This window comes from Eurypyga helias, unplaced genomic scaffold (genome assembly GCF_000690775.1).
Source record: "Eurypyga helias isolate BGI_N326 unplaced genomic scaffold, ASM69077v1 scaffold9033, whole genome shotgun sequence".
Lineage (NCBI taxonomy): Eukaryota > Metazoa > Chordata > Aves > Eurypygiformes > Eurypygidae > Eurypyga > Eurypyga helias.
The window spans coordinates 1,090-19,716 of record NW_010239238.1 but is presented as its reverse complement, the minus strand read 5'-3'; the positions used below and the strand labels follow the sequence as shown (position 1 = coordinate 19,716).

At 37.6% G+C, this 18,627-nt stretch overlaps 1 protein-coding gene across 1 annotated transcript in view; it reads right to left on the bottom strand.

Annotated features, from left to right (window-relative positions):
- ARMC1 (armadillo repeat containing 1) overlaps positions 1 to 17,583 on the bottom strand; it is a 29,714-nt gene extending 12,131 nt beyond the window's left edge. The window contains exons 1-2 of the mRNA XM_010148074.1: positions 17,392 to 17,583; positions 13,240 to 13,331 (exon numbers count right to left, since the gene is read on the bottom strand). Of these exons, the coding sequence (XP_010146376.1) occupies positions 13,240 to 13,331; positions 17,392 to 17,583 (284 nt within the window). The remainder of the gene's footprint in view (positions 1 to 13,239; positions 13,332 to 17,391) is intronic.
- Between the last annotated feature and the right edge of the window lie 1,044 nt (positions 17,584 to 18,627).

Below are 18,627 nucleotides of genomic sequence, written 5' to 3'. Positions count from 1 at the left end.
CAGACCATTCTCAACTTCTCTCTTTAGAAGGGGGCAACACTTCAGGATAGAAGAAGGGGACAACCTGAGGATACATAGGGATGAGCTACGGCTCATTCCCTGCACAAGGCTAAGAAACCTTTGTGAGAAGGTGGCAACCAGAGGTAGACTGTTTCTGTCATAGAGGAGCCCATTCCCCAAAACTCTGTCAAGATCCAAGCAAGGAAAATGATATACAAGAACAGTATACTTGCAGTACACCACCTATACACGTGATAGATACCTACACATACAGAATGCCTGTACTATATACATTTTCACTGTGCATGGCCCCACAGGAGGAGGGGGCACAGCATACAGCCTTACAACTCATGGGGAGAGGCTGTGCTACAGCCAGTCAGAAGAGTTGGACATGCATTGTGTGGCTCAACAGTACACTCTTGCTCACAAGAACATGGGAAACCAAACACACAGAAAAATTAGTATTAAGGGCAGTTCTATAAAAGCAAGGAAAGCTGGCATAGTTGAAGGACAGATTAACCCAACTCACAAAACTAAGGAAACATATCTCAAGCTTTTAAAGCCAGTTCAGGTAAAATTCCCTGTACTGACATCTCAAGGAGCTTACAGACTAATAGAAAAATAGTACCTTAAAGCACAAATATTAGGGAAAAAAGCCACCACACAAATCAAGTCTAAAAATATAAAGAGTTTGAAGAATAAAAATGTCCTCATTATCCAAGTTAAGACTCAGATATTTGTCAAGACCTCAGCTGAATCCCGTATTAAATTACCTCCTCATAAATTAAAAACAATTCTCAGATGTAACTTACAGTCTTATCACAGACAAATCCTAAGCAAGTCAGTGAACGTTAACAAAGGACTAAATGCATAATTTTTTTTTCAAAATACTAGTTTGAGACTTCTAGAATGACCCAAATACCTTTCCAAAAAGTCTGAGAAAACTTACAGTCACATAGAGGTAGGTATTTTCACTTGATCCCAGTCCTCTTCATACATGCAAGTACTGCCCCTGTAAGGCAGAACCAGTATTTTCCCCTAGGATCCTACAGAGTGATATTTTCAACCATCACTTTCATTTATGTAATGAACCTCAATCACTGTAATAAGCATAGTATCCTGTATGACACAAAAAGCATGAGTAAGAATTTAACAGACCAGCATGAATTCTATCTAAATACATGGTTGGGTAAATGCAGCTGTATTAGAAACCTTAAAGCATACACTTGGTAGAGATTTATCATTTGATTTAATTATGGTTAAAAAATGGCTAACAAATTGGTATTCCTATCAACTATGCCTTAAGTCTACTGATGTATTGTTTCCAGGTGATCAATCTAAATATAGGAAGAATGGGCTCTGAAATAAAGACAGCAATTGTCTCTAGCAATAACTAAAGGGGAGCAGCAAACTGCAAAGAATTGCTACATTCTGTAAGGGGTGTGTGTGTGGGAAATCACTAATCCTTGATTCTAGAAGTGAGACACAGTGATTGACATGGTTTTGATGAAAACTTTGAGCATGAATGACAAGCCCAAAGAAAGAGCATGGTATTAGAGGAAAAGCAATCTGTTTCAAGACAGTTATCTGATCTGGCTGGTTTTATGGCTGTTCTGCTCCAGTGCCAGGGCAAGATTCTTTCTTATCTCCAAGAACGCTGCTCTTTCTTCTGAGCTTTTAGTGCATCCCATGATACCGTGGGCTCACAAGCATATGGCTGCTCTCCTGACTCATTCCAGGCAATGGGCAAATCATTCAAAAACAAGGTGAAAAAAAGCATTACTTCAGCTACTGCTGAAGCTACTACCATGCTACCATGGTAGCTACTACCATGCTACCCATTCAGTACACCTCAGTTCCCTCTAGCCCCAAATCACCCAGTAAAGACCAGATCATGTTATACAGTAGCTGACCAGAAGGGTTACATCTGCTTTCTTTTAAGAAAGAAGTCACAATCCTCTAGAATACAGACATCAGGATCCTTAAGTTGTCCAACAACGACTCAAGCATTGTAGAGGGTTAACAACAGGAAAAATAAGTCATAGGCATAGAACAGGGAACAGTAATAGAACCTGTAGGACTGGGCAAGTTTGAAGTGACACACTGAGCTGTAGCACCCCAAATCCAAAACCCAAGCAGCTGGACCCCGTTCGATGAACCCACGTAAAGCCCAAGTGCAGTTGTCTTGTGACCGCGCTTCAGTGGTACCAAGCGTGTGCTAGCTACGGGTCACCTTCATTTACTCCAAGGCTGTCGCACCATGGAAACCAGGCAAGGCCTGACAGACTTTCCTAGAATGCCTTCTAGACCTGCAAGATGCCTGCCACTTGGCAAGGCTTCCAGACTCTACCCATACTACCCGTTGTGATAATGTGACCAGGAGACACTGAACGAAAAGAAGTTCGGAATGGAACAAGGAAACCTGACGTCTTGAAGTTGATTTTGTACTAAACAAGAGACATCTCACTTAAACCGGGAACGAGGATTGGATTTCCCAGTGCCACTCCTAGCTCTATTTAGGTGGTATGCCTACTGACTCTGGAAATTTAGAGAAACCCTATGTAAATGCTGGGATGTTCTGAAGACTGCTGAAAACCAAAAATCCCTAAATATTAAATTTAAGTTGTAAATCTGAGTAAAATCATGGTACAATCCCATTAACTGCTGCAAAATCAGTGACTGACCTTAAACATTTAGCAAACTGAGTAATCACACATGCTTAGAACATTTCCCTGATTCATTCCATTGTCCTCTGATCACAAGAGGAGAACGAACTTTCAAGAATGGGATAACAGATTTGAACATATGCCATATGTTTAACCCAGCTATTCATCCAATTTTGTTTAACTCTTGCTATTTATATGCTAAATGTAAGATCAACTTTTGATCTTCCACAGCTTGGTATCTACCATATGGACATATTCTCAATCTCAAATTAAAAAAAAAAAAAAAAAAATCAAGGCCTGTTACTCAACTAAACTCAAAAGGCTTCAGAGTAGCATTTGCTAGACAAGAGTCTGCGTAATAGACACAAACTCCATGCTGAATTTCACAGTAGCTAGTTCCAACATCTTGCCTGCTAATGAACAGTAACCATTTAATGGATTTATATGGCAGAAATTATGTTTATTATATGGCTTCAACAAATGGCTTTAAAAAAACACCAAACACAAACAAAAAAACCCCTGTCTTAAGGGTAACAACTCTTTCTGGTCCTTTCCTGTAGGAGATAAACACTGGCATAAGAAAGGCAATCCTTCTTGGTAATAATGCTGTAGTGATCAGGTAGAAGTTATTGGTAGTGCTGAAATTAGGCTGCATACTGAAGCATTTCAGGAACATCTTGAAGGAAGCCAAATACCACTTACTGTACTATCAGCATGCTAATAGCATTAAGTGTATCATGTAGTAACATATGATGGTAATATGTAATTATCTGGAATATCTTTCTATGTCTTAAAAAAAGGCCACAGTTAAATTCTGAGAAGTAAGCTTCACCTGATTATTTCCCTGAAATCTACTGGAGAAGGTTAAAAAAAAAAAAAAGGGGGGGTTGCAAACTTACAGATAAAGGCATCCCAAACAAAACCTGTGTGAATAATAAACTACAGCACCTACCAGTACCAAGGCAAAAATACGCAGGTTTATTCTATGTAGGTATATTGTGTGTAAGGTTTATATCCAATTTGCTAATATAGTTAATATTAATCTATTTGAGCAGAGACTTGAAGTAGGTAACTTTTAAATAGCTGTTGCTTTCAATAGCTTGTTTTCATACTCTTGAACTACTTATTTTTTGGCACTGAATTTATTTTTTCTTAAAGCAAGCCAGTATTAGCAGCTACATTGCTAGCCAAAGGGACAGCAGTCTTGCAAAATAGGTTAAAGCACGCACCAAGGTTTAAAAAAAATTATTGTGTGAACTTGATGTACTGTGTAATTACAGAACATGCTAACAATTTTAATTTGTTCCAAGTTCACAGAATCACTAAGGTTGGAAAAGACCTGTAAGATCATCCAGTCCAACCATCAACCCAACACTACCGTACCCACTAGACCATGTCCTCAAGCGCCACGGCTACACGTTCCTCCAACACCTCCAGGGATGGCGACTCCACCATTCCCTGGGCAGCCTGTCCCAATGCCTGACCACAATTGTTACAGAGGCCTTCCTACCTGCAAAATTCAATGGAAATCTTGTAGAAAAAGATAATGTAGCTTGTACCACAAAACAAAGTATCAAAACATACTCCTGAATAGAAATAGATCTAATTCAGAATAACATATTCACTTTGCATTAGTTGTTCCAAAGTAAAATTCCTTTTCTTCTGAAAAAACACCTCCATTCAGGAACTGCTACTGAAGACTGTTTTATTATTAATATTTTTTTGAGGCATATCCCTTTGTGGCACTTACTGCCCGTAATACCCATGTGAAACTATGGGAGTTCTAATCACACCAGCACTTTATTATGTTTTCTGCTTGAGCAGCATTCGGGGGGGTGAAGGGGCGGGAAGGGTAATGTAGACACTTATGGTTTAATAGAAAAAATCTGCAATTAATTTGGGACACTTAGCATGAAGGTCAAAAAAAACAGGGAGAAGCATCACCTGTGGACAAGCTCTCACTGTAACCCGAAAGCAGACATATGATACTGGCAGGGTAAGATGAGAAACCTCACAGTGCTAAAAGTACCCATCAACCCTCTTCCCATAGATAAATGGCTCCAGCCTACGATACTGTCAATCCACCCTGTGGTAAGTATTAAATACTTTGTAACACAACTCGCTACTTTTATTTCAAAGCATCTTAAGCTTTCTTTGCTCTTTATTTTAGTAAGCTGTCAGCAAAAGTCAGCATATCAAAGAACCTACCTCAGCACTTTTTCTTGTGCACTCAATAGTAACCACTGAAGGTCACTGTATTCCTAAAATGCTTTCGACACCAGCTGACGACAAGGTTTATTGAGTGTTAAAGGCACCCTGTGTTGCCATTACTATTCCTGACTCTTCTGCCAATCTCCTGAAATCTTTTCCCTCCCACCTCAGTACTGAACCCCACACCACAAAAATCAGAAGACAGCTGCCTTTTGGCACACCACATCAGGCAGGTCTCGAGGCACTGAGCTCAGCACCACGGTATCTTTTTTTATCATCCAGTCAGCAATTAAATGCCAATTCAAACTGTATTTTTTTTAACAAGAATTTTGTGCCACACTGTAAACCATTTCATTTTTTATAAATCAATGTTTCCAAGTTTTGTATTTGTTCTAATATAAAGTCTGCAGGAAAAGAGAAGCAAGAGCACCTTAAGCTTATAATGCTTTCTAAAATAATTAACTCCCTGCTCCAGCCAGTTTCTAAATAAAAGAAGAAACTGGCTAAGACATTGAACACAAAAGGCTTTCAAATATATGTGTTTTTATTAGTTATTTTATACTTCACACACTTTAAGTGTTTCAAAGTGTGTTTTTTTTTTTAATGTTGCAACACTCCTCACATTTCTTGTCTCTAATGAAAAGCTACAAGCTCATTTCCCAACTGATTTCTTCACATTTCAATACAAAGCACTCAAAGCAATTATGACTGTGGCCCTCTCTCTGCCAAAAAAACCAACATCAGAATATTGTCTGTTCACTCATTAACAGGTACTGAAACTCTTCTCCGGGTTTAGGAACTTAAAATTTGGCAACATGTGACTTTTCAGATATTGTACTTAAATCCACTGCAGAACTTCAGCACTTGGATGATTAGGTAACAGGGCAGGACACTTGCACTACTTGTTAACATATTCTTAAGCCAGTCATTGTAAACTAGCTGAAGGCCATGATTTTAAGAATTTACAGGTAGCCTCTAAATCTTAAATTACGTTAAGTGACTGATTAAAAACACTGCATTAATGATTACTTAGCTGTTAACTCTCTATTTGTCAGTTAGTTAACTTGGAATTCACTAAATACCAAGAAAATGCAGTATTCATAGCAAAGAAAAGGGATGAGGGAAACTGCTGAAACACAAGAACTGTGGTGTCAGAGATGTACCAAGAAAGCCATGAAGTAGCTGCAAGCGCTGCATGAAAACCAGTAACACAAGTAGCTGCTCCATGGAGTGCGCAAGTGTATTGAACTAGCATTGTACTGAACTGGTAAACTAAAAAGTCTATGGATGTATAGTACTCAAACTGAGACAGACATCAGATGATAAAAAGCCAGCCACCAATGTCAACAATCTTGATATAGATACCAGATACCAAGTGGAACGTTAAAGGTAAAAGTGGTAGCTTGGCGACTAAAAAGTGAGACCAAACTGCATTTCCAAGTGCATTCAAAAATGTTGTAACAGTAATTATTTTTCCTTCTGTTGTGTGTTTAATGATACAAACACACAAAAGCCAGATCTAGAGGTTGACAACAGCCTAAACTGCTGAGTACAGAAACGGTACTGATTGCATGGAGCTCACTGAGTAAGTTGTGTGCAAGAAGAAACGATGACTCTAATACCCCTTTGAACAGAGGGAGGTCCCAAGGTATGTCATGATATATAATGCCAGCTACAGTATGGGAATACAAAAAAAAAAAAGTCTTGAAACATTTCAAAAACAATTGTTGAACTGTGAGAAAGTCCGAACCCTTGTTAGTTTGCCATCACCCACAAGCAAGAAGAGCAAGGACTTTCACTGAGTACATGCCATACTGACCTAGGTAGCCTGCTGCATTGAATCCATCCTCTCCCCCATCCCTCCACTCCTGCCTATGCATCATCTCCAAATACCAGGAAGCTGTCTGACAGACAAAAGGAGCATTCAGCCACTTAGAACAAATAACACTGTAGATTTAAAGAGGACTTACTGAGGTCTCCTACATTTCCTAATATTTCATTGGTGGTTTTTTGGCAGAGGATGGTTTTCCAAAAATAACTTCAAAAAACAATCTATTTCTGAAACTTGTTAAGATTAACAAAATATTCAATAAAAACATTCCTTAAAGAAACTAGGGGTGGGGGATATTAAGGCACTTTGCTTAACAATGCTGGATAAAGCAACCTGCAGATGTCTTTCTGCTGTGACCGTCTATGACTGACAAGCACTGCTACAGCACTGAAAAAGTCCGGAGCCCCACAGCCCAAAGATGCTCCACCAGCCAACAGTGTAATTTTCTAAAAGCACTTAACCTTCTAATGGACAAACAGTAACAAAGTGGCTAAATCAAGGAGGCTTGGCAAAACAAAAGGAAGAGAAAGGCCAGGAAAATTAACATGGAATAGACAGATTTTTGTATTACTTGTGATCCAGGTGATAACACTGCAATTTAAGTTATTTCCAAAACCGAAGTTCTTGGAACGGCTTGCACACAGAAATATTTAACACACAGGAAAACCAAGTTTTTCTCCAAAAATGCAACTTCTCAGTACACAATCACAAGGTATGGTAGAGTCCAAAAATAATCATGCAACAGAATCATGCTTTCCATTACTCAATCTCAACCATTTCTCAATTTTGATGTGTAAAAAGAAAAAATCCCCACACATACCAAGGATTAAAAAAATAACATTACTGAGTGCCCTCAACATCAGAAGGATATTGACCAGTTGGAGCAAGTCCAGAGGAGGCCACGAAGATGCTCAGAGGACTGGAGCACCTCTGCTATGGGGACAGGCTGAGAGAGTTGGGCTTGTTCAGCCTGGAGAAGAGAAGGCTCCAGGGAGACCTTATTGCAGCCTTCCAGTACCTGAAGGGGCTACAAGGAAGCTGAGGGGGACTTTTTACAAGGGCCTGTAGTGACGGGACAAGGGGTAACGGATTTGAATTGAAAATGGGAAGGTTTAGATTGGATATCAGGAAGAAATTCTTCACAGAGAGGGTGGTGAGGCACTGGAACAGGTTGCCCAGAGAAGCTGTGGATGCCCCATCCCTGGAAGTGTTCAAGGCCAGGCTGGATGAGGCTTTGAGCAAACTGGTCTAGTGGAAGGTGTCCCTGCCCATGGCCGGGGGGGTGGGACTATATGATCTTTAAGGGCCCTTCCAACCCAAACCATTCTATGATTCAGGTACAGAAAACAAAAATGTCTACAGTCTGCAAAAAAGTACTTCCTTCTCCTTTACAGATCCAAATTTAAATATTCCAATCCATAGCATAAATGTGTAAATGCAGTAAATGTGAACAGCTTACAGAATTTTTTAGCTATAACTTCTCACAAAGTATTTTCTTAAAGCCAGTTACGATAAGGCAACATCCCTGTCATCATCAGATACCTATTTAAAAAATTGTGGTTTGTTTTCTGGCTTATTAATACATGGCCTTTGCCCTGTCTTCCCCCAACTACCCCTCCTTTCTCACAAAGGAAAAAAAGTATGTCACAAACCAAAAATGATAAATCTATCATGATACTACATCTCTACTATTTTAATTTCTACAAATACTACCTGAAATACTTGGCCTTTTTTTGGTTTTGTCAGACATCATAAATTTAAACTTTGCTGGTTTCAATGAATAATTAAATTTTCAAAAAGTACAGGTAATTAAGACCTGCAAAAATTAAAATTGAGTAAGAAGTCAGCAATTATAGACTGCATGTATTTTACCAGATCTGCAAGGGACTCTAATTAAACACATATTAATTGCCCTAATCTTCTTAGGCAAGTAATAAATTGGAAGAGCTGATTAATGCACTGGATTTAATTCAGCTTGTTAAATCTGACACCCTGGCAAAGGAAGACTATCTTGAAAAGCTCTTTTAGCTAAGTAATTGGAATTTTACTCTCAGTAATTTGCCATTCCATAATAAGAGCTATTTAGTATATTGACTCTTCATCAGTTTTTTTTTTTTAAATACATGTTAGTTATATTTAAACAGTACCATTATGCTGCTCATAAAGATTATGAAAAATTATGAACTTTGACCTTTACTGTCCATCAAAAGTCACTTTCACACTGAACACAAATTAGTGTATTTCCTTGTAGGCTATAAATCCTAATTAATTTTAATTCTAGAAGCTGCTAATAACATTTTATAAAGTCCATACGGACACATTAAGTCCTCAATACAATTCATAAAGCCAGCAACTAAACCAGTTTTCAATATTAAATAACTGCTGATGACTGCTGGCATACACTGAAACACCAATGAGCCTCAATTTCTGCTCTCCTTATCTATTTACACAAACACTCCTACACATGCACTCACAGGTACTTTGTCTCCGGGCAAGGGAACGAAACATTTTTGTGATAGCAATGAAGAACTATCAGCCATTCCAAATAAATCCTACTCCTAGATTATAACATGGATAGATGCATCAAGCTTCACTTAAATAAGCAGACATAGATCAACAAACGTCTTCCCTGCTAAGGAAAAAGCTAGCAAGTGTAGAATGGGACAACAGACATTTTAATACTTGAAAAGATGATTTGAAGTATTCCATGAAACTTGAGCAGCTTCTAGTATGTCCCAGAAAACGTGGACGTGCATAAAGCCTTTCATATCAAGTATTTCAAAAAGTCATACATGTTCCAAATCAAGTTGTTTGAAAAGAAATCCTAAATATATAAGTACCTCCCTGCCTTCAAATTTTTATTCTGTACTCTTCAGAGATGACATTTCGTATTTCTGCTCTAGAGCCTATGAGCTCCAGTCTCTACATCTAAAATCTGTTACTCTTCTGTTAGCAAAAACTAGTCTTCACACATCCTGAAAATCACTGTCACGGCAAACCTAACGCCTATCCTTTGTTCCATAAGTGAAATGCAGCATCAACTAAGGAGTCAGATGAACATTCATTTTAAGCAGCAACATTATTTTCACAAATGAGCTATAAAGCTTGTTCTAAGCAAATACCAAAGAGCTGATCAGATAATACTAGGGGACTGGTAAGTCATGAAAAGAGACATGAAGATACCTCAAAGAACTGTGGTTCAACCTGGATGTGACTCAACTATTTCCTACCCATTTTCCATGACGCAGTACAGAGTACAATTTACTGCTTGCCATTGGATAAAGAGGTTACGCTCAGTTTTAACTCCCATCCTTAGCAGACTTACTAATGAAATAGTACTTTACCTTCGCAACAAGTTTAAATAAATGCTATATTCTTCCTCCACTGGTTGTGTGTTACTTGCAACAAAAGGGTTTTGGCCTGTGCCTGAGGCTCCCATGTACTATTACAAGAAATCTTAAGTAGCAAACCAACTCCAACTATTATCCAGCTGATGGCACTGACCATTTAAAGATCTGTTAGGATGGTTAGCTGTAGGCAGGTTACAACAAATTCCACACTTGAACTTGAGGTCTCTACTACAGAGACCTTCAAGGCTTATGAGATAAGCCCTCAAATTTCAGGATTTACATAACTGAAAGCAAAAGAGAACTGGGATTCTAGACAAACTCTCAAGTCCTTAAGCACAGTCTCAGCTCAGCTGCTGAACATCAACCTAAGCCTGAAATACAACTGAGATCGTGTCTTACCTCTGTGCACACAAGTTCCATTTCATTGCTTGAGAAGATGTAACACAGCTTTATATTAGGGGCAGAACAGTTTGCCACAATTCAGTACAGAACAGGGAAAACCACGGGATATCATTCAGTTAAGTGAGAAGTCAATGAAAGCGAACAGGGAGAGGTACACAATCTTTATGAAAGGGAAAGATTCAGACACCAGGATTTGCGTAACCTGTCAAGAGCAAAAAGCCAATGACTACAACTTCCAGTTCACAAGGTGCTGGGTTCAGTCTTGCTTGAAAGAACTGTGCAATACCTGGAAAATCAGAACACTGACAGAAGTTCTGATCTCTTCGTATGATTTGTCTGCATTTTTATAACATATAATACAGAAAAAAATCTCAACCCCAAATTGAATTGTAGACATAATCAAAATATTTCAGATTAGATAAAGCAATGAGCCAGATATGCAGATTCTGGAAAGTACACAAGAACCCACAGCACAAGGTCCTTAAACCAAAACATTTATTACTGCATTTATTAATGTTTAGTTTCAGTCCAAGGGGCTCAAACATTTTCTGGTAAACTGAAATTGCACCAAAAGCTAGAATCTGCACTTTGTAAAGCAAATCTAAAGGTAGAAACCTTGTTTTCTCCCCTACAGACTTTCTAACAAATAACCACAACCCCAAACCATTGTTTTCTTGTGACAAAAATAATTCTACATGTATCTTCTCAGCACTTTTCTACCATCTTTCTCTGTATTTCTGCAGGCAATACAAAACTTAGCTTCAGCATTTCCTGTCAACATTAAAGCCCAAATCCTGACAAGCACATGACAAAGTCTTGTGTTCGAAGATGCTATGTATTTAAATTTTCATGATATCACACTCTCCAAATGTTACAAGCATACAAATCAAATATATGTTCTTACTCCTGCCAAAGAGCCTTCTAGAAAAGCAGAACACCTACAAGATTTCCAGTTTTTACTGACTTATCTCTCCTTTTTTGCACATTTCTGAACTTCACTCTTTCAGTCCTTGAAACTGAAACATAGAAAAATGTCGTGAAAGAGATTTCCGTAAAATTCTTTAAACAAAAGTTTTCATTATGACCATTTCCCAAATAATACTTAAAAGCTGCAGAGACTGATAATGAACTACCATTTCCCTTCCAACAACTTGAGGATGTCTCTCTGCTCTAAACAGACATGTGACCTATACTGAAAATAAGTTCTTCTGAAATACATGCTTCTGTTACTACCTAAACATTTTAGTTCTTACTGTTACTATATAAGTAGCAGGCAAAGACTTCTGTATGCTTTTACCTTAATTACACTTGTCCTTAAAAAAGGTGAATACTGTAAGACTTAGTTCCTTTTTCCACCCATACATCCTATTAAAACACTTACAATTTTAAAAAGTTGTAACTATTACATTAATTAAAAAAAAAAAAAAGCTACTCTTCTGAATTCTAGTCATTTAATTCATCAGCCTAAGATGACATTAAGACATTTGTTTTAAATCCTTGCTTTGGGCAACTGGTGAATAACAAGATGATAGGCAGGCATAATGCTGAATTTCATGCCAATACATAATTTTGTTAGTTTCAGCAGAATTAATGACATACTTAAAGGTAAACAGCTTTAATCTTTCTTAGATCATGTACTGTATGCGACTTCTGAACAGACCAGAATTTCCCCTCCAGTTCTTAATGTTCACACCTTTAGACTGGAGAGAAAAAGATAAAACAAAAGATACACCACCAAAAACTGGAAGGGCTATGGGATGAAGGAACTAGCAAAGGGTAGTCTTGGGTTTTTTTTCTAAAACTTGACTTATAACACAAGTGATACATTAGAGATTCAATTAACAAATTAAAGATTAAAAATCTTTAATATACGATTTTACTTGTACTTCTTCCTTTTCTAAATAATTGTTTTAAACACTTATCTGAGACATCTCATCCAGCAGTATGACTTCCCCTCCAAGAACAGTCCCTCACATCTGAAAAGTCCAGTTAACGAGAGCACAATCAAACTGTAAAATAATCACCTTTTGATAACTTGATGGCAAATTAATTTTTGTTATGACAGACCAATCTTTGGAGGAGGATGGTTTTGGGATTTTGTTTTCTGCTAATAATGATTCCTCTTAGTTCATCATATTGATTTCTATTGCAAGTGCACGTGCCTCTTCTCCAGCGTGCATATACTCACACGTCTTCCAGTATTCAAGGCTCAACAGTCAGCAATCTTAACAAAATGCAACATTCACAAATTTCAAGACAGCCGACACGTTCAACAAAGAAATTACAGGCCATTACAAACCTCACTAACTTCTACTCCACCTGCAAGATGCTTCCTCAATACAGAGCTGCAGATAAATACCTTCAAAAATACATTGGAACAAATGCACTGCGCATACAATTTCACTTCCCAAAGGTGGGATTCAAAAAACAGATGTGGCAGACACCAATTTTGTTGAATACACTAGTCCAAGACACTCTTATACAATGATGAGAAGGATTGTAAAAGCATCTAAAGGGAAGAGACAAAATCAGTTACCCGTAATAAGGGCAAGAAATCTGTTTGGCAAATGAATTTCAAATGGTATTTCTTGGAGACTATCATCTAATTACTTGCCTGTACCATAAACAAAAAACATCAATTGCTTGCAGCCACATAACTTCAACAAGGAAAAATGCAATATTAAAAATGCCTTATATGAATTCATAGTCAAAGCCTTACTTTGCATCAGAATGTTATGTTTACGCTGTCTTTGAATCCAACAACCCATCAGAAACTTACTTTTGTATTACATTCTGTAAGCTGAGCATCATACCCAATTCACTTTTCATCTTTTCTCTGTTGGCACGGCACTCTGCCAAATAGCGGAGAGCCTAAAAGAAAGAGGACCACAGCACATCAGCAATATGTCCAGCACATTATCATTCACTTTAATTACTGTACATCTGCAAAATAGTCACAATGTGAGTTCTAGTAAAAAGAAAGAATATTATCACCTACTGTGAAATTAAAAGATTGTTTTATTCTTATAAATACACAGAAAGCACAGAATATGAGAAAAGGTTGAGAGACTGTCTACCGGCTAAGAGAGTCTAAGGGACAATCTAACTGCTGTCTACAACTACTCAAAAAGCCTTTACGAAGACAATTAAGCCAAACTTTCCTCTACAATAGCAGACAACGTAACAAGGGGGAGCAGCCACATATTGCAGCTTGAGAAGTTCAAACCAGGTATTACAAGAAGTTTTTTCACTAGGAAGGTAGTTCAACACTGGAACAGATGCCCTAGTGGGACTGCACATTCAATGAGACAAAGCTACAACTGACCTGATTGAGTGCTGGTGACAGTCCCAGTTCAAGCAAGAAGCTGAAGTGAATGACTTCCAGAAGTCCCTTCCAACAAACACTTTTTGTGATCTGAGATCTAAAGTAATTTTTATACACTATGCTTCTAGTATAACTTCCATTGATTCTGTAGGCTCCCCCGGTACCAGACAACTCACCACCACCAAGGTCTACTGCATTTTGAAGCTTCTGAAGACAAACTGCAGGATTAATGACTCCATGCAGGAATAAGAATACAAGCAGCAGTGAGCTGCTTAGGTTATTGTTACCTAAACTGGGAATTCACATTTATTTTTTGCCCAATGTTTTGTTTATTTGCCTTTCATGGTAGACTCTGCACAACTTCATATTGCTGACGCTAGTCAGCAACTGTGTATTTGTGTCACTCTTTCAGTAAAATGTCAGTCCTTTTCATGTGACAACTCTATCATTAGTGCTGACACACAAAGTTTTCTTAGACAGAACCTCCAAAGGTGTACAGGTGCTTTAATCAGTGTTCTATCGATGTAGGTACAAGCACTGCTCTTGCGAAATCCTGCAATACACAGATACAATGGTTTATAAAATTGGTTTAGAAATAGAAAGATTTAGAAGTGCACCAATTCTTTAAATATAGTCATATAATAGCTATGCAGCTCAATAGCAGTTTTAAAAATAACATGCTCCTTAATCCCTTCAGAAACAGAGTGCTGATTATCTGGGGTTTTTCCTAAATCACCCCCAGCACATATCCAGCAAGTTCAAGACCATTTTGTCACTTTTTGAGAAAGTCTGGCTGCTGTCTGGCACAATAAAAACTCTAACTATGATTTTTGCTATTTCCTGATGTGGATCAGTATCAATAATTGTTTATAAATGCAGTATATGCATTTATTTTCTTACTTTTCAACTATGGGGAAATACAAAAACGATAACTCTGAACTACTAACTTTTGCGTTAGGAAAAGTGTCCTTACTGGTGGACAGAGTTTCTCATTGTTATTAGTCTCTGCTCAGGCAATTGAATATAACGTTGTTGGACAAAGAAAAACATGTTCTCTTAACAGCTATTTGTGTCAAAATGAAGGCAGTCTCTTTTCCATCTGTTCAATACTCCTTACACACAAACGTAACTTCCACTAAAATAGGACCCAAGACAAAGTTACCAGAACAACTTAAGTAACCTGGCTTCTCAACACTAGGAGGTCTGATGCCACCTGCCTGCCACAGGAGATTCAAAGGTGCACACCTTCAAAGAAGTGAGATCATTTATGCTTATTAAACTGCAATCTACTGAAGACATAAGGAAGGTCACTATTATGGACTTTGGCTCAGCCTCTCTTCAGCAAAACACTTACCTACATTATCTTTAAGCTCACCAGTAATGTCCCCATACCTGAGTACAAAAATACATTGTTGTCAACCCCAATAACAAAAGACACCTCCTATGTTTTATAAGTATTAATGTAGCTTCTGAACTCTGGAGTCGTGTTTTTGAAATTATAGTCCAAATTTAAGGAAAAAAGAAAAAGGTAGTATTGCCTGGGTTACCTCTGATTTTATTACCTAAAACATTCAATTTTAACATTTGAAGCGTAAAGAATTCCTGGAATCAAAACTAGAGGAAACTATAGAAAAAAATACCACTTCTTGGTCAGACAGAAGAAAGAACTGAACTGAAACTGCTCATGGGGAGCAGTTTCCTGAAAGACTCTACAACACATCAAAAAAGTTAAATAGGGAACTACTATGATTCATACAGACTACTTAAAATTTCAGCTATGGGTATCGCAGAATAATACAACAACAAATTTAATGTCAGTGCTATACATCCTTCTATTAGGTACGAACTTAATGGCAACTCATTAAATTTAATAATTCCCATTCCAATGGAAGCATCTTTTTGACCAACGGGATGGCTAGAAAAGACAACCAAACAAAAAGACCTTTCAGAATGGAAAAACATCAAAAATGACTAAAAAGTTATCAGCAAAAGATATTAAAAGCTACAGAACCTAAGAGGTTCAAGAACTTACGAACACAAGGAATCTGAGTTGAAAACAAAACCATGTTTTTACAGTAAACTGATCCATTTCTGACTGCAGCCACCATTCTGGGATACAGCAGTCTCCTCTGAATCCTGCTTCTTACTGCACTCTAACTGTAGGTTATCACTAACTGGAACAACACAGCTGTCTCCCATGCCCACCCAACAAGATGCTGTTAAAACACAATCTGAGTAGTATCTGGGGCTGTGGAACAACACTGTAAATTCTATTAGCCCTCATCAATCTGACAAAGTCAGTCCTTTTTATGTAGAGTTCATTTCTGCAACATGATCACAGACCAATTACCGAATCTCCTTCAGGCAGCGAGAATATGCAGCACAAAGGAGCAAGGGAAGGAAAAAGAGAGTAAGACATCCAAGCAAGATCCTCTTTTAAGACCACAATCTAAGGAAATTGCACTGAAAAGAAAACCAATGCAACATATCCCCAAGAACTGTAAACTCAAAGTTCTTCCAGTGAAGAACGTTATACTGTGGCAAATGCTATGGCAAGGCTAACCTAAAAACCAATTGGCAGGACACAGGTATTCTGGATTACGGAACCACATTCCCTGAATCCAAGACATCCACTAACTTCCACCATGGAAGTAAAACAAATGAAAAACACAGTTATGGTACAGCTTAGTCTTAACGGTATAAAAAATAATGTAGAGTTGTATCTAAAAACCAGAGCTCTTTATTCACGTTGTTTAGAATTCAATAACAACAGAAAAATGGGGGGGGGGAAGAGAGAGCGCACCACAAATTTTAGTAATTTAAAATCTTGTTAGAGGAACTGATTTGGACTTTTAGCAGAATTGTAACTTTTGTTTGTCCTGTTTCTACGCAAGAAATATATTTTAAGTTCTTATTTAAATTCAGGCTGACAAATCTTTAGGGGGACTTTAGTATTTATGATTTGGAACAAGAAGAAATGGACAAGAGCTGGAACAAGTTGCAGTAGATATTAGCAGATTTTGGGTTGTTGTTTTTGCTTGCGGGGGGTGAGGGGAGGCAGACAGGATGTTTTTAACAGCATGATATTGGTCAAATGCTGGAACAGTGTGGCAGAGAGGTTATGGAATATCCATCCTTCAAGGCTTTCAAGAATCAAGCGGGCACAGCCATGAGCAGTGATCTGAGTACACTTAATGTGACCATGGGATTGGACTACACCACCTCTGGAGGTCGTTTCTAACCTAAATTACCCTATGATTTTTTTTTTTTTTAACAATACAAATGTTGAATCACTGCATATATTTACCAAGTCCCATGACTTCATGTTAACAGAGATTTAAGGGTGCTTACCTCTCTCCACACAAAAAGTTAAATAGCTATATTAGGGAAAAAATGCAAAATAAATTAATCTCTTCCAAAAAACAAATTCCCCTGGAGTAATGTGTCATTGCTAAACAACTTTTGAAATATGTGTTTTAAAAAAAACATGTACAATGAATACCAACATAAGATAACAACAAGGTTTTATTTTTACCTATTCAAAGACATATTAACAAAGTTACAAAACATCCTACTGACATAGGAATTTATGTCCAGAATACTTACTAGTAAAGCTGAATGAACTACTGGAGGGTTGGGATGGTCCAAAAACAGAATAAGACCTGGCAGACATCCTTGATCCTGAACAATGGCCCGTCTGTTCAATGGGTCAGCTGCTAGATCTCGGAGCTGATTAACTACTGATAGTGCATCAGGCTCCTCACTCATAGTAGAATTCATTTTTTCTGCACCATGCATACAAAATACCTGCTGGAAAAAAAAAGAAAAACACACCCAAAACTCTATTACTAATAACACAACATTTAACATGAATTAAAACACAAGTAAGACAAAAGCATAAAGGCACTGGTTTGTTACAGGTATAAAAACCCAAGGATTAAACTTCATGAAATTATGTGCATGGAATTGATAAGGATGTGGATCTTGAAACTGGTAAACTGGAAACTTAAACTTCCTATGCAAAGAACGCATAGGTTTGGTTAATAATATTTTGATTTGTCTCCTATATATAATTTCAGGCCAGTCAGCCTGTTTGTGTTGGTTTTTTGACACTAATGACAAATATTTCTGAGAAATCCATAGTTTTCCCACAACAAGGCACCCCAGAAATCTAACACATATTAAGTAAAATATACATTTTCAGAATACTTTTAGCAACAATTAAATTTTACACAAAAAATTAACAAGAAGAGTTATCAAAAGAGTAACACTGTATCAAGAACAGCAAACATTAAGTTTTAATCTGGTTCTATATAACAAATAACTAACATAATGCCATACTTATTGAAAGTTAAAAAGGGTTTTAAAGAGTGAGGTTTGGTGGGTTTTTGGTGTTTTGGGGTGTTGGGTTTTTTTTCCACTAGTACCCTCTCGATAAAAAGAAACAGGTCACACCTTGCTCCAGCTGAAATCCAAGCCACCATATCAGTTTCAAAGGACACGTGTTAGCTTGAGACTATCAGATTCCAGAGCTGTTTAATAAGGAATATTACTTAACAGGCAACAAACACATAAGTTTACTCAGAGAAAATGCTACAAGTGCAAAAAACTAGTTTTCTTTGAAAGTCTAATTACATGCCTCTGAAACTACTAAATGCCAACTATGGCCCTGGTGTTGCCAGTACCAACTCAAGCAAGTAACTTTTCTTCAGGCACAAAAGTTGAGTAAATAAGTACTGTTAATTTGTATTCCCTCATTTCCCCCCTGCATAAAAATTAAACAAATTAAAATTGTAAGTGGTCATATTCTTTTAACATTGTCTCTTAAGTAATACTGCACAC